The sequence below is a fragment of the Solanum dulcamara genome, chromosome 4, assembly GCF_947179165.1.
Source record: "Solanum dulcamara chromosome 4, daSolDulc1.2, whole genome shotgun sequence".
Classification (NCBI taxonomy): Eukaryota; Viridiplantae; Streptophyta; class Magnoliopsida; order Solanales; family Solanaceae; genus Solanum; species Solanum dulcamara.
The window spans coordinates 22,524,517-22,536,847 of record NC_077240.1 but is presented as its reverse complement, the minus strand read 5'-3'; the positions used below and the strand labels follow the sequence as shown (position 1 = coordinate 22,536,847).

At 36.1% G+C, this 12,331-nt stretch overlaps 1 protein-coding gene across 2 annotated transcripts; it reads left to right on the top strand.

The window, feature by feature from the left end:
* The first annotated feature begins 905 nt into the window (after positions 1-905).
* On the top strand, positions 906-4,993 carry LOC129886959 (zinc finger CCCH domain-containing protein 30-like). 2 transcript variants are annotated; one of them, XM_055961871.1, is made up of 2 exons: positions 906-1,223; positions 2,422-4,993. In XM_055961871.1, the coding sequence occupies exon 2, from the start codon at positions 2,434-2,436 to the stop codon at positions 4,630-4,632; it is 2,199 nt and encodes a 732-aa protein (XP_055817846.1). In that variant the 5' UTR covers positions 906-1,223; positions 2,422-2,433; the 3' UTR covers positions 4,633-4,993. The 2 variants fall into 2 exon arrangements, with proteins under 2 accessions (XP_055817846.1, XP_055817847.1); XM_055961872.1 differs by having other exon boundaries at positions 914-1,223; positions 2,399-4,993.
* The last annotated feature ends 7,338 nt before the right edge of the window (positions 4,994-12,331 follow it).

Genomic DNA, 12,331 nt, shown 5'->3' with positions numbered 1-12,331 from the left:
GTTGTTAGTTATTGTGATTTATAGTACTCTTAACTTAATTACGTAATTTTTAAATAACATATTATAATACTATTTTTCATAATTTTTAAATACATAACATAATATAAAAAGAATAAGATAAATAAATTAAAATAAAAAAAATAACAAATATGAATTTAAAAGCCAATGATAAATCGATCAAATGACTGATTGATCCTAAGCTCCTCAACAATCGCTTCTATAATCTAACTAAAAATGTACGAAAGGAAAATAATTAATTATGGAATAGTACTCGTAAAGGTGTTTGTTATGGAGATAATATAAATATTTTAAAATAATTTTATACTATATTGATGATATAAATTTATTCTCCATCAAACATAATATAAATTAAATTTAAAAATTATAATCTCCAAATAATTTAAACCAAAAGATGTCTTAGAATTTAAACTAGTGGCTATTACTCTTGTAGCGGGTCAGTAAATGTGAATTAAGAGAAATATAAGGGTATTTAGCTAAAAATAAAACCACAAGTTTTATCTTTCTGCCGCGTGTCCCCTTATTATATACAGTACTGTCCTTTTCTCTTTTCTTTCGATTTGACCCTTGAATTAACCACAATTGATCATTGGTCCTCACGTCCCGCTTCCCCTCTCTCCTTTTATCATAGGCGGACTCCAAATCCCCTATTTAAATCAACGTTAATGAACCTTTTCAAATCCGCGACACCTCAACTATTACCCACCCAACCGGTAACTTTCAACCGGCCAAACCCGTCCCCACATCCTCACTTTCAAATACCACTTCATTTAGCGTTCATTTCAACATCATTTCATTTTAATTTCAATTTCATTTACATTTGCATTTGCATTTTAATTTCTATTTCCCCCCTCTTCTCTCTCGTTATTACACAACTTCATCTTTCTTACTCTCCTTCTAGATCTTTCTCTCTCTACATTTTTTTCAATTGTGTTTTTATATATATATAGATTCACTTCTTTAACTGGAAATTTACATATAGATTTTGTTGATAGATTAAAAAAAAATCTGAATTTGGAGGTTCAATGAAGAAGTTTATGGTTATCGAAGCGATTAAATTATGTAGCTTCTGCGATTTTTCTTCTTGTTCTGCTGCTGTTTGCTCAACTTCGAAGGAGTTTTGAAGAAGAAATCTGTTTCGAGGCTTTGTTGTTGTGGATCTACTAAAAAGCAACTACAGCTGTTGGATTTTTGCTTGATTTCTGGTAAGGTTTCAGTTCAATGATCGAGATCGATTTTGTAAATAATATTTTAGTTTTATTTATTCTTACTGTTGTTATGTTTGCTGACTCTGGTTGACTATCTATAGAATCTGCTGTGATTGTATTAGTAGATTCTTTTTTATAGCTGAAGTTTTCTTGTTGGAATCGGCTGATATATTTATCTGTGGTTCCATATATGTTTTCTGACCATTTGTTAAGTAAAGATACGGTTTTTTGAAGTTATGGAGGGGCTTTTACTTAGGAATGACTACGCTTTTGATTATATTTAGGTATGAGATACATTGATATAGTTTATAATTTTCTTTTTGTGTATAACTAATTTTGTGTGTGAAAGGTTTATTTTGGTGTAGCTGATGAACTGAGTCAAGGAAAAACAATAGATCAGATCATTTATATTTTGTGTATTAATAATTTTAATTCCAGATTAAACAGAGTTGACATGATCATTCATTCCTTAGCTTTCATTGATCAATATAAAACTGATAAGTCATGAAATTTTTGCAGAAAAAAATTGCTAGTATATGACAAAAAGAACACGAAGTTCAAAATTTTATTTTTATTTTAATGGTCAAACTCATAGTTTTTAATGTTCTACAACATATATGCCTATTCAACTGAGGAATGGAGATATTACCAGAAAAGAAACAGAATCAGGTTTATTTTGGTGTAGCTGATGAACTGGGTAAATGGAAAACAATTGATAAGATCATATATATTAGTGCTATTATTTTCAGTTTTGCAGAAATACATCTATTGACTTCTGAATACAGAGAAGTTGCTAACTTTTTTTTCGTTGTGTGTTTCTTCATTCTACTTTTTCTAGTGTAAAGGATCATAAATTGTTTTTTTATGTAAGAGGTTGGTGTATTTTCATTAGTTTTTGAGAAGGTTAGATGTTTTAGTTGTACTTGCTATTGCTATTTTCTTGTTTTAGAGATGTATTTTTTCCCTCTTGGCTTTTTCCATTGATTCCAGATACATTTTTATTTGATTTTGGGTAGATTTTGAGTTTTTGATTCTGTCAGTCTGGTGTATTCTTGAATTAGATTTTTTCTATTCCATTTCATTCAGTTTTAATCCGTGTATGAAATATATATGATTCTAGAAAGATGGCGCTGGATTTTTTTACTTAATTTAGTGTTGTAAGCTTCTTTTAGTTTCCTGCCTTTTTGACTTGCAGTTGACTCTAAGCATGTGCACTGGCCCAGAAAGACCCAATTCGAGTGCATCTACCAACCAAGCCACTACTGATTCTAATTCTAATATGAAGGGTATTACTAAACTCACAGTTGAGACTGAAGATTCTTTTTCTAGTTTGCTTGAGCTTGCTGCAAACAACGATCTTGAAGGTTTTAAAAGGTCTGTGGAGCTTGATGCTTCTGCTATTGATGAGGTGGGGCTATGGTTGGTTCGCAAGAAAGGTGCAAAGCTGATTGTTAATGAGGAAAGGACTCCTTTAATGGTAGCTGCCACATATGGAAGTTTAGATGTTTTGAAGTTGATTATCTCTAATCCTGTGGTTGATGTTAACCGTGCTTGTGGTCCAAACAAGTGCACTGCTCTTCACTGTGCGACCTCTAGTGGTTCTGTCAATGCTGTTGACGCAGTTAAGTTGCTACTATCAGCTGGTGCCGATCCTAATGTTAAGGATGCTAATGGCCAGCGGCCAGCTGATGTGGTGGTTGTTCCACCAAAGCTTCCTGGTGCTAGAGCTTCTCTTGAAGAACTGCTTTTGAACAATTCATCTGATGGTTCAGTTGGTGACTGCAAATTGAGAGTATCTGTGGCTACTTCAGATGCATCCTCTCCCATTCTCTCCTCATCACCAGAAAATGGATCTCCTTGTTCATCATTGGAGTCCATGTCTTCCCCTATGGCATTGAAGTTCACTGATATCCCTGCAAATTCTGCACGAGAGAAAAAAGAATATCCAATAGATCCGTCTCTCCCTGATATCCAGAACAGTATATATTCAACGGATGAGTTTCGCATGTTCTCTTTTAAGGTCCGGCCATGTTCTAGGGCTTATTCACATGACTGGACAGAGTGCCCATTTGTCCACCCAGGAGAGAATGCTCGCAGAAGAGATCCAAGGAAGTACCACTATAGCTGTGTGCCTTGTCCTGAATTTCGCAAGGGGGCATGCCGCCGCGGTGATATGTGTGAATATGCTCATGGGGTGTTTGAGTGCTGGCTACACCCTGCTCAGTATCGTACCCGCCTGTGCAAGGACGGTACAAGTTGTGCTAGGCGAATCTGCTTTTTTGCCCATACTACTGAGGAGCTTAGGCCCTTGTATGTCTCTACTGGATCTGCAGTTCCATCTCCGAGGTCAGCTGCTTCTGCGGCAAGTGTGATGGATATGGCTGCAGCATTGAACCTTTTTCCTGGTTCGCCCTCAGCACACTCAGTGATGTCTCCCTCTGCATTTAACCAACCCATGTCCCCCACTGCCAATGGTATGTCTCATTCATCTGCACCATGGCCTCAACCAAATGTCCCCACTCTTCATCTACCTGGAAGCAATCTGCAGTCTAGCCGTCTGAGGTCTTCCCTTAGTGCACGAGACATTCCGCCCGAGGATTTTAACATGTTGCAGGATTTTGATGCCCAACAACTAGTTCTCAATGACATGGCTTACTATTCACAACCACGTCCTAATTCTGCCTCTTTGAATCGAACTGGTCGGTCCAAGACACTAACTCCTTCTAATCTTGAAGAGCTATTTTCTGCTGAGCTGAACTCTTCTCCACGATTTTCTGATCAGGCAGCGGCTTCTGGTGTTTTTTCCCCATCACATAAGTCGGCTTACTTCAATCAGTTCCAACAGCAACAGAGCATGCTTTCACCAATTAATACTAACGTTTTTTCCCCGAAAAACATTGAGCACCCTCTTTTGCAGGCTTCTTTTGGTGTTTCCTCACCTGGAAGGATGTCCCCAAGAAGCATGGAGCCCATTTCTCCTATGAGTGCTCGCCTTTCAGCATTTGCTCAGCGTGAGAAGCAGCAGCAACAGCTGCGAAGCCTAAGCTCCCGTGATCTTGGATCCAATAATGCCTCGGTTGTTGGATCCCCAGTAGGTAATTCTTGGTCGAATTGGGGGTCCCCCAATGGGAAGGTTGACTGGTCTGTCAACGGAAGTGGATGTGGACACCTACCCAGATCTTCTTCTTTTGAGCAGCTCAACAATGGAGAGGAGCCTGACCTATCATGGGTGCAATCTCTTGTCAAGGAATCTCCAACCCAGATGACAGAGAAGCAGGCCGCTCCTAATTTAGGTGCTGCACTATCCGGTGAGAGTTTGAAAAACAGTTCCCAAATTGATTCAGTTGATCATTCAGTTTTAGGAGCTTGGCTCGAGCAGATGCAACTTGATCAGCTTGTAGCCTAGCCAGATAAGAATATTAATTCATTTTCGTGCTTAGCCAAACAAATCAAATTCGTAGGGTAGTATATATTGTTTTGGGGTACAACTTTTTGTTGGTGGAGGGGGGAGTAAGTTTGGGAAAAACAAGGAACAGATCTATCTATAGGGGTCAAGGAAATCATAACTTTTCAAACTGTTTCTATTCAATTCTAATCGTTTATTTGTTGTTTACAAGCAAGAGTTTTTAAGTTGTCTGGTCTGTATTAATGAGATCGTAGTCCAGATTTGTTGAGTTCATCCTTGTATTTTTCCCTAAGCCTAGGACTATTTTTTGTTACTCCCAAATGAAACTATATATCCTTAATACTATTTTTATTTCATGGTGTCTTTTCTGTATAAATATTTTTAAGGTTCCTAGTTCTGATTATCTGATGTTTGGAAAGGAATGATATTTCTTTTCCCTTGATGATGTGTTAAACACAGCAAGAATGTTTAGTACTTATTATATGATTTTAATGAATATTGCAGGGTTATTTACTTCTTGTTTTAATTTAGAATATCTTTACCAGCTGCTACCCACCCACTCAACAAAGTAGATTGTGGAGTAAATGAGGTGGGTAGGGTCCAGCAGGTTGATGGTGATTGGTATTTGAGGATAAAAAATCTGGAGTTGTCCAAACATAGGTTTCATCTTTTTAGATGTTAGATTTGTTTTAAAGTTTGAAAATTTGGGCAAGACTTTGAATATAGAGGTTAAAATAGTAAATGATGACAGGCCCACTGACTGTGTCATCAAATGGCCATTGCAGAGTGGTGGGTGGAGTTCGGCAGATTTCTCTCTTTAATTGTGTTTGTTTTTGTCGTTTTTGACGGAGTTCTCAATTTTTGATAGTGAAATGTGGAGACAAGAAAATTAGACTTTTGCATTGAATGGTACGGAAATAAAACAAATAACCTCTACTTTTTTTTTTTTATAAAAAAATTACCTCTCTTTAAGAAAAAAAAGAAAGAAAAGCAGGCAGCATCGGGCATAAATACCGAAAAATTGAATTAATTTTTTTAATTTTTTGGTTCGATATTGATTTTTTTTGAAACTTCTATTCTTTGGTTTGACGTTCGGCGTAAGGGTAACAAAATCATGGTATACTGAAGAAGTGAAGTTTTTTTAAAAAATAAATTTAAAATAATATTTTAAATTATATTATTTATATATTTTTGACTCAAAATATTTTCAATTTTATTCAACTTAATGATCCATTTTAAATTTTGGAGTTCAAATTTAAGAGCCTAAATTAAACTCAGCCATGCATATTCAATACTATGTTATCAATTGATAGGTGAACCAAATGAAAGTGTCTAGCTTGTTTTCTATACTATGTTATCATGATTTCAGGTGAGAGCAGATTTAAGCAAAATCTAATAGATATGATTTCAAATTATTTAGATGTTTACACACATCGTTAGAATTTTGTTTTCATGTAAACATAATCTATGTACAATAATTTATAAAAGCTACTGACAATTAGTGAGATGAATAAAAAATTGTAATTGTATTGAAAAACCATTTTAAAAATCTTAAAATAAATCGAATTGAAATTAAAAAATCAAACCGAATCGATCTACTTTGATTTGAAATATAATGTAAACTTTTTCAAAATTAAATATCAGAAAAACGAATCGAATTTTAATAAAATAGAATTAAAAAACCGCTCGCCCCTCATTACAATAGTCCTAAAAAGGACAAAAACCGGTGAATGACTTGGTACATTTAATGATGAAATGGGATCTCAAAATCTAGTTGGAACTTGAATGCCACACGGTATTTTTTTCAAGTTTTTGCACGGATTTCCCCCCCTTTTTAGGATGGTTTTTAAATTAGTGAGTTTTAATTTTTGCTCATGTTGTTTATTCAATGAAATTTGTGGTTCAATGTGTCTTAACGATGGCCTTTTCATAAGACATAAGTTCAGAAAATTCTTTGATCTTTTACGATAAAAGTTGTGTAGTATTAATTTGCAAAAAACAATATTTTTTAAAACTCTTGATGTTGGATATTTCCAGTCACCTTTTTTAATACTTAAAAGTGCTGAATCACAAAATTTAAAGATCACTCTTTAATTTCTCCTTTAATTTATGTATGTTTATGTTTTTTTTGTAATAAATTTTGAGATCTATTCATTGTAAATTTTAAACAATTGATATGCCTAATTTATTAATTCCTAATTAAACAATTATTTTTTGAAAAAACTTATAAATTGAGTGAATTTATGGTAATAATAATAATTTAGTGATTTTTATAGACAAGATTAAAAAGTCCAATAACTATTTGAGGAATTAACTTTGACGCATGTAATGACAGTGGAAATGAAACTCAACGTGCAGTTTATTTTTATAAAGATCCAGGCTAAGTATCTACGGATAATTTTACATGATCAAAAGAAAAATAAAAAAATCTATATATAACTTTTTTTTTCATTAGCCATAAATAAATAAAATCAGTTTGTACACTATTATATTTTTTGTACCAATTGATGAAATTACCAAGTCATTATGTAAATAAAGTAACTACTACACTTTAATGGTGCACAAAGAATATGTTTTGTCTTCAAAATTTAGCCTTAAATTGTTACGCCGTAATTATGTCTATCAAACAATATATGGCCATAATTTGAAATATTTTCTTTTAGTAAATTCTCAGTACCATGATTAAATAATCAAAATAAATAAGGTGGCAGGTGCAAATTCCAAATTTGCACCAATCTTCAACGTAACATTAATATTAATATATATATAAGAATTTATTAAAATTATAATTAATATCATAATTTTAATAATACAATGAGTATAATACTAAAACTCTAGGAGAAATAATTAATATACAAAATGATTAATATAATGAATGTAATAATTAATGTACAAAACGAATGTAATGATTAGTATACAAAATTATTACACAAATGATTTAGAAAATGTAATAGTTTTCTAAATCTTGTTCTCTGTGACAAGTCTCCAGTTCTCTTGATCTCTGTGACAAGTTTTGATTTGCCCTTATTGAGCTTTTCCTTTGCCCTTTGATGGCCTCGTCATCAAACAACAATGATAACTTCACTGTCACCCTGGAGGAGATGTATTCGAATCTGAATCTGAATAGTGTAGATGGATGCTTGGAGTATCATGAACTGTCGAACACTAACTCTGTCAATGGATCTGTGAATCGATTGTTGTGGTGTCAGGTGTGTTGTGTGCCGCATTCTTACTGACAAGCCTGTGACAATGAGATTTTTCCAGAATGCCACGGCACAAGCATAGATGTGTTGTGTGCCGCATTCTTACTGACAAGCCTGTGACAATGAGATTTTTCCAGAATGCCACGGCACAAGCATAGATGGCTGGGGAAGGCATGACAATGAAAGATCTTGGCAACAATTGTTTCCTCATCCAATTTTATCATGAACGAGACTTCACCCGTATCACGAGTGACGGACCATGGAACTATAACCAAAGCATGATTCTGATGCAACCATTGGAGCCCAATCAAAATCCCAGACAGATGCAGTTAACGACTATGGAACTATAGGTCCAAATCCATGATATCTTCTCTACTTTGCGTTCAGAACTTGTGGCGCGAGACATTGGAATTTTTTTGGGGGAATTTGTCCGCGATGACTCCAAGAACTACGATTCATTTTGGAGAGACTACATGCGTGTTAGAGTTCGTATGGATATTCGGGTACCATTAAAACGCAAGATGTAAGTTAAGGTTCTTGGAGGGGATTGGACTACTCTGACTTTTAAGTATGAACGCCTTAGTACCTTTTGTTTCTTTTGTGGATTAGTAGGCCATTCAGATAAACATTGTTGAGGTTTGTATCGCATATCGGGTATAACTCGTGAACAATATTTGTTTGGTTCATGGCTAAGAGCAGACACTAGAACATCACGATCCATGGCTGGAGCATGGTGGATTCGACCCGTCGCCGGTGAACAGGAACGTGAAATCCCCAATAAGGAAGATCCTATTTTCTCGCCTGAAATTGCTACCCCTAAATTTTCGCCTGTAAATAAAGAATCTCAGGCACCAAATCATGGGAATTATTCGGAGAGAAATAAGAAAGTTATTAAGGAAGCGCATATGACAGAGATGGAAGGGGCCTTAATTCTATCCAAAAAAAGGCCACGAGTTGAGGGAATCAAAATTACTGATAATGCTGAACTCATTGTTCTTGATACAAAAAACAGGCTGAGGGCGGGTACTGGACTCCAGGCCCGCCAAACATTATGAGTTCCCTATCTTGAAATTGTCATGGGCTTAGGAACCCACAGACAATTCAGGAACTGAAGGACATGGTTTCTTCTAAGCATACCAGTCTTATTTTCCTTCAAGAAACGAAGACAGGTTGGTCCACCCTGAATCAAATTCGAACACAGCTAAATTATGAAGCCTTGTTTGTTGTTGATCCATTAGGATCTAGCGGAGGTCTAGCGTTACTTTGGAAGGAAAAAAATTCATGCTCACACATTAGTTACCACAAGCACATTATTGATGTGAAGGTTCATTTACTAGGAATTCCAGCATTCCGCTTTACAGGATTTTATGGCTATCCAGGATCGCACCAAAGACGTGCCTCATGGAATCTATTAAAATCACCCAAAGACAGATCTCAGCTCCCATGGTGTATTGCTGGTGACTTCAATGCTTCAATGATATACTTGATTGTGGTGATAAATTGGATCGTATTCAACAACCAGAATGGAGGATAAATGGATTTAGAGAAGCGGTGAATTTTTGTAATCTTTTTGATCTTGGATATGTTGGCAACCGATTCACCTGGAAACGTTGCAGGAACTCACACAATTGGGTAAGGCAGTGTTTAGATCGTGCATTAGTCAATAAAAGTTGGAAATCCAACTTCCCAAATGCAACAGTTCATCACATTGAGTCTGGTTCTTCAGATCATGCAGGGATATTTTTGAATTTGGGACTGAAGGTTATTTTTTATGATGAAGAAAATTGACATTAAACAGGCGGTTCAGACGGCATGGGAAAAAGGAAGGGGTCTGGCTATTGATGAAATGATTAAATGCTGTGGAGAATACTTACATGACTGGGGGAAACACAAAAAGCAGCAGTTTAAAGCTAAATTGAAACAGGCCAAGGCACAAATGACTCTCTCTAAAAATCAGACCGACCCTTATATGCAATTATTTAATATTGCCAAATCAGCATATTTGCAAGCCCTTGAGCAGCATAATATTTATTGGAAGCGGAGAGCCAAACAACATTGGTTGAAGGAAAGGGGATGCAAACACAAAATACTTTTATCTCATGGCTTCTAGCAGGAGAAAGAAGAACACATTTACTCAGTTGAAGGATAAAACAGGCCAATGGTGTGGTTGGAATAGTGGCTTGGAGGGTGTGATCTCTAGTTTTTTTGATTCACTATTCACGTCCGAGCAAGGAGACATGAACTCATTTCTCGATAAGATTGAGGGGAAAATTACAACAGCTCACAATGCATCCTTGAATCGATTTTTCACTATTGATGAGGTGAAGGAAGCCGTTTTCTCAAAGCATCCAGATAAGGGGCCAGGTCCAGATGGGCTCAATCCATGTTTTTATCAAAGTTTTTGGACTGTAATTGGTAAAGATGTGACTAATGCGATACTCAGTTGTGTCAATAACAATGGAGTCATTTCAGGAAATAATTTTACTAAAATTATTTTGATTCCAAAAAAGAAGCAACCCGAGCTAGTTTCTGATCTAAGACCAATTTCTCTGTGTAATGTTATTGATCGTATAGTTTGCAAGATGTTGGCTAACCGCATGAAATCTTGCTTGAAGGATTGTATTGCTGAAGCCCAGAGTGTTTTTATCCTTGGAAGATTTATTCTTGATAATGCCATGATCACTTTTGAGGTCAATCACTATTTAAAACGAAAAACACAGGGAAAGACGGGATTTGTTGCTTTGAAAACGGACATGAGTAAGGCCTATGATAGAGTAGAGTGGAATTTTCTGAGAAATATGATGATAAAGATGGGATTTTCGTCGGATTGGATTACAAAGATCATGAAAATGGTTTGTACTGTATCTTACCAAATATCTCATGCTGGTAAGAATTTTGGTGATATCATTCCATCACGAGGCCTTAGACAGGGGGATCTTTTGTCACCATATCTTTTTATCATTGTAGCAGAGGGTCTTTCGGCTTTGTTAAGTGCTTATGCTCACCAAGACACTCTTCGTGGAGTGAAAGTCACTCCGCAGGCTCCACCTATTACTCATCTTTTTTTTTTTTTTTGCAGATTATGCCTTATATTTTTTTAAAGCTGTGGAATCGGAGGCTAATATTATTAAACAGTGTCTACTGCTCTATCAAAATGCATCTGGCCAGCAGGTTAACTTTCATAAATCTGAAATATATTTCAGCAAAAATACCACTGAAGAGGTGAAAGATGTTGTTGCATCGATTCTGAATGTTAAAAAAGTTGATAAACAAGGACAATACCTTGGTTTGCCAGCTAGTGTGGGACGCAGCAAGGAGGAGGCCTTCAATTTTATCCTGAACAAGGTGCGTGAAAAACTACAGAGATGGAAACGCTCAATCCTGTCACGAGCAGGGAAGGAGATATTACTAAAAACGGTGGTCCAAGCTATTCCAAATTAGCTCATGTCCCTTTTTGCCTTGTCGATAGACACATGTCTTACCATTGAGCGTGCCATGAATGATTTTTGGTGGCGAAATGAGGCAGTGATGGATCAGGAATCAAATGGATGTCATGGGAAAGAATGACAAGCATAAGGAGGAAGGTGGCATGGGTTTTCGAAGAATCCAACATGTAAATACGGCACTTTTAGCAAAAACAAGTTGGTCGATCATGATTCGCCCTAAAGCTCTTGTTAGCCGTGTATTTAAGGCTAAAAATTAGTGCCAACCTGACTTTCTTACAGCAGGAGAAGGATCAAATCCTAGTTTCATTTGGCGCTCTCTCTGTGCTTCCAAATATCTTCTTCAAAAGGGGTGTGTAAAGCGCATTGGTAATGGCCTCAATACTAGGATATTTACTGATCCATGGTTACCGGTGGGACAATCATCGTTTATTCACAGTACCCCCGATGAAGATTTATTGGAGTTTCGGGTAGCAGATATTATTGATTGGGATACAAGAACTTGGAATACTCACAAGTTGGAGACACTCTTCTCCACTGATGAGATAAATTGCATTAAGCCAATTTCATTGGGATTTACTCTCAGGAATGATCAATGGATGAAACTTGATAGGAAAGGATGATACACCATCAAAAGTGGGTATTCGGAGCTGCCCAATGCTACTACACATGTCCTGAATGGACAATTTGGGCGGAAAATCTGGAAATTGAAAATGCCTCCTAAGGTGAAATTTTATTTGGAGAGCTTTGAATGGTGTTCTTTCAACTGGTGATAACTTAGTAAATAAGAAGATTCTTCAATCTGACGTATGTCCAGCATGCCTCCGAGGGACATAAACAATAATACACTGTTTAATCGAGTGCAAAGCAGCAAAACAAGTTTGGCTTAAATCATCATTGGGATGGCGACAATCTGGACCATTGCTTTTGGATTGGCTTAAGTCGTTGATTGATATCGTGATCCTTGATCAATTACATGAAGCTATCATGATCCTATGAGAAATTTGGAATGCTAGAAATAACCTTGTGTGGAAGGGAAGATCTTTACGGCCT

Bases quoted from the DNA above. Each gene is read 5' to 3' on its own strand.
- LOC129886959 (XM_055961871.1), top strand. From the start codon at position 2,434: ATGTGCACTGGCCCAGAAAGACCCAATTCGAGTGCATCTACCAACCAA.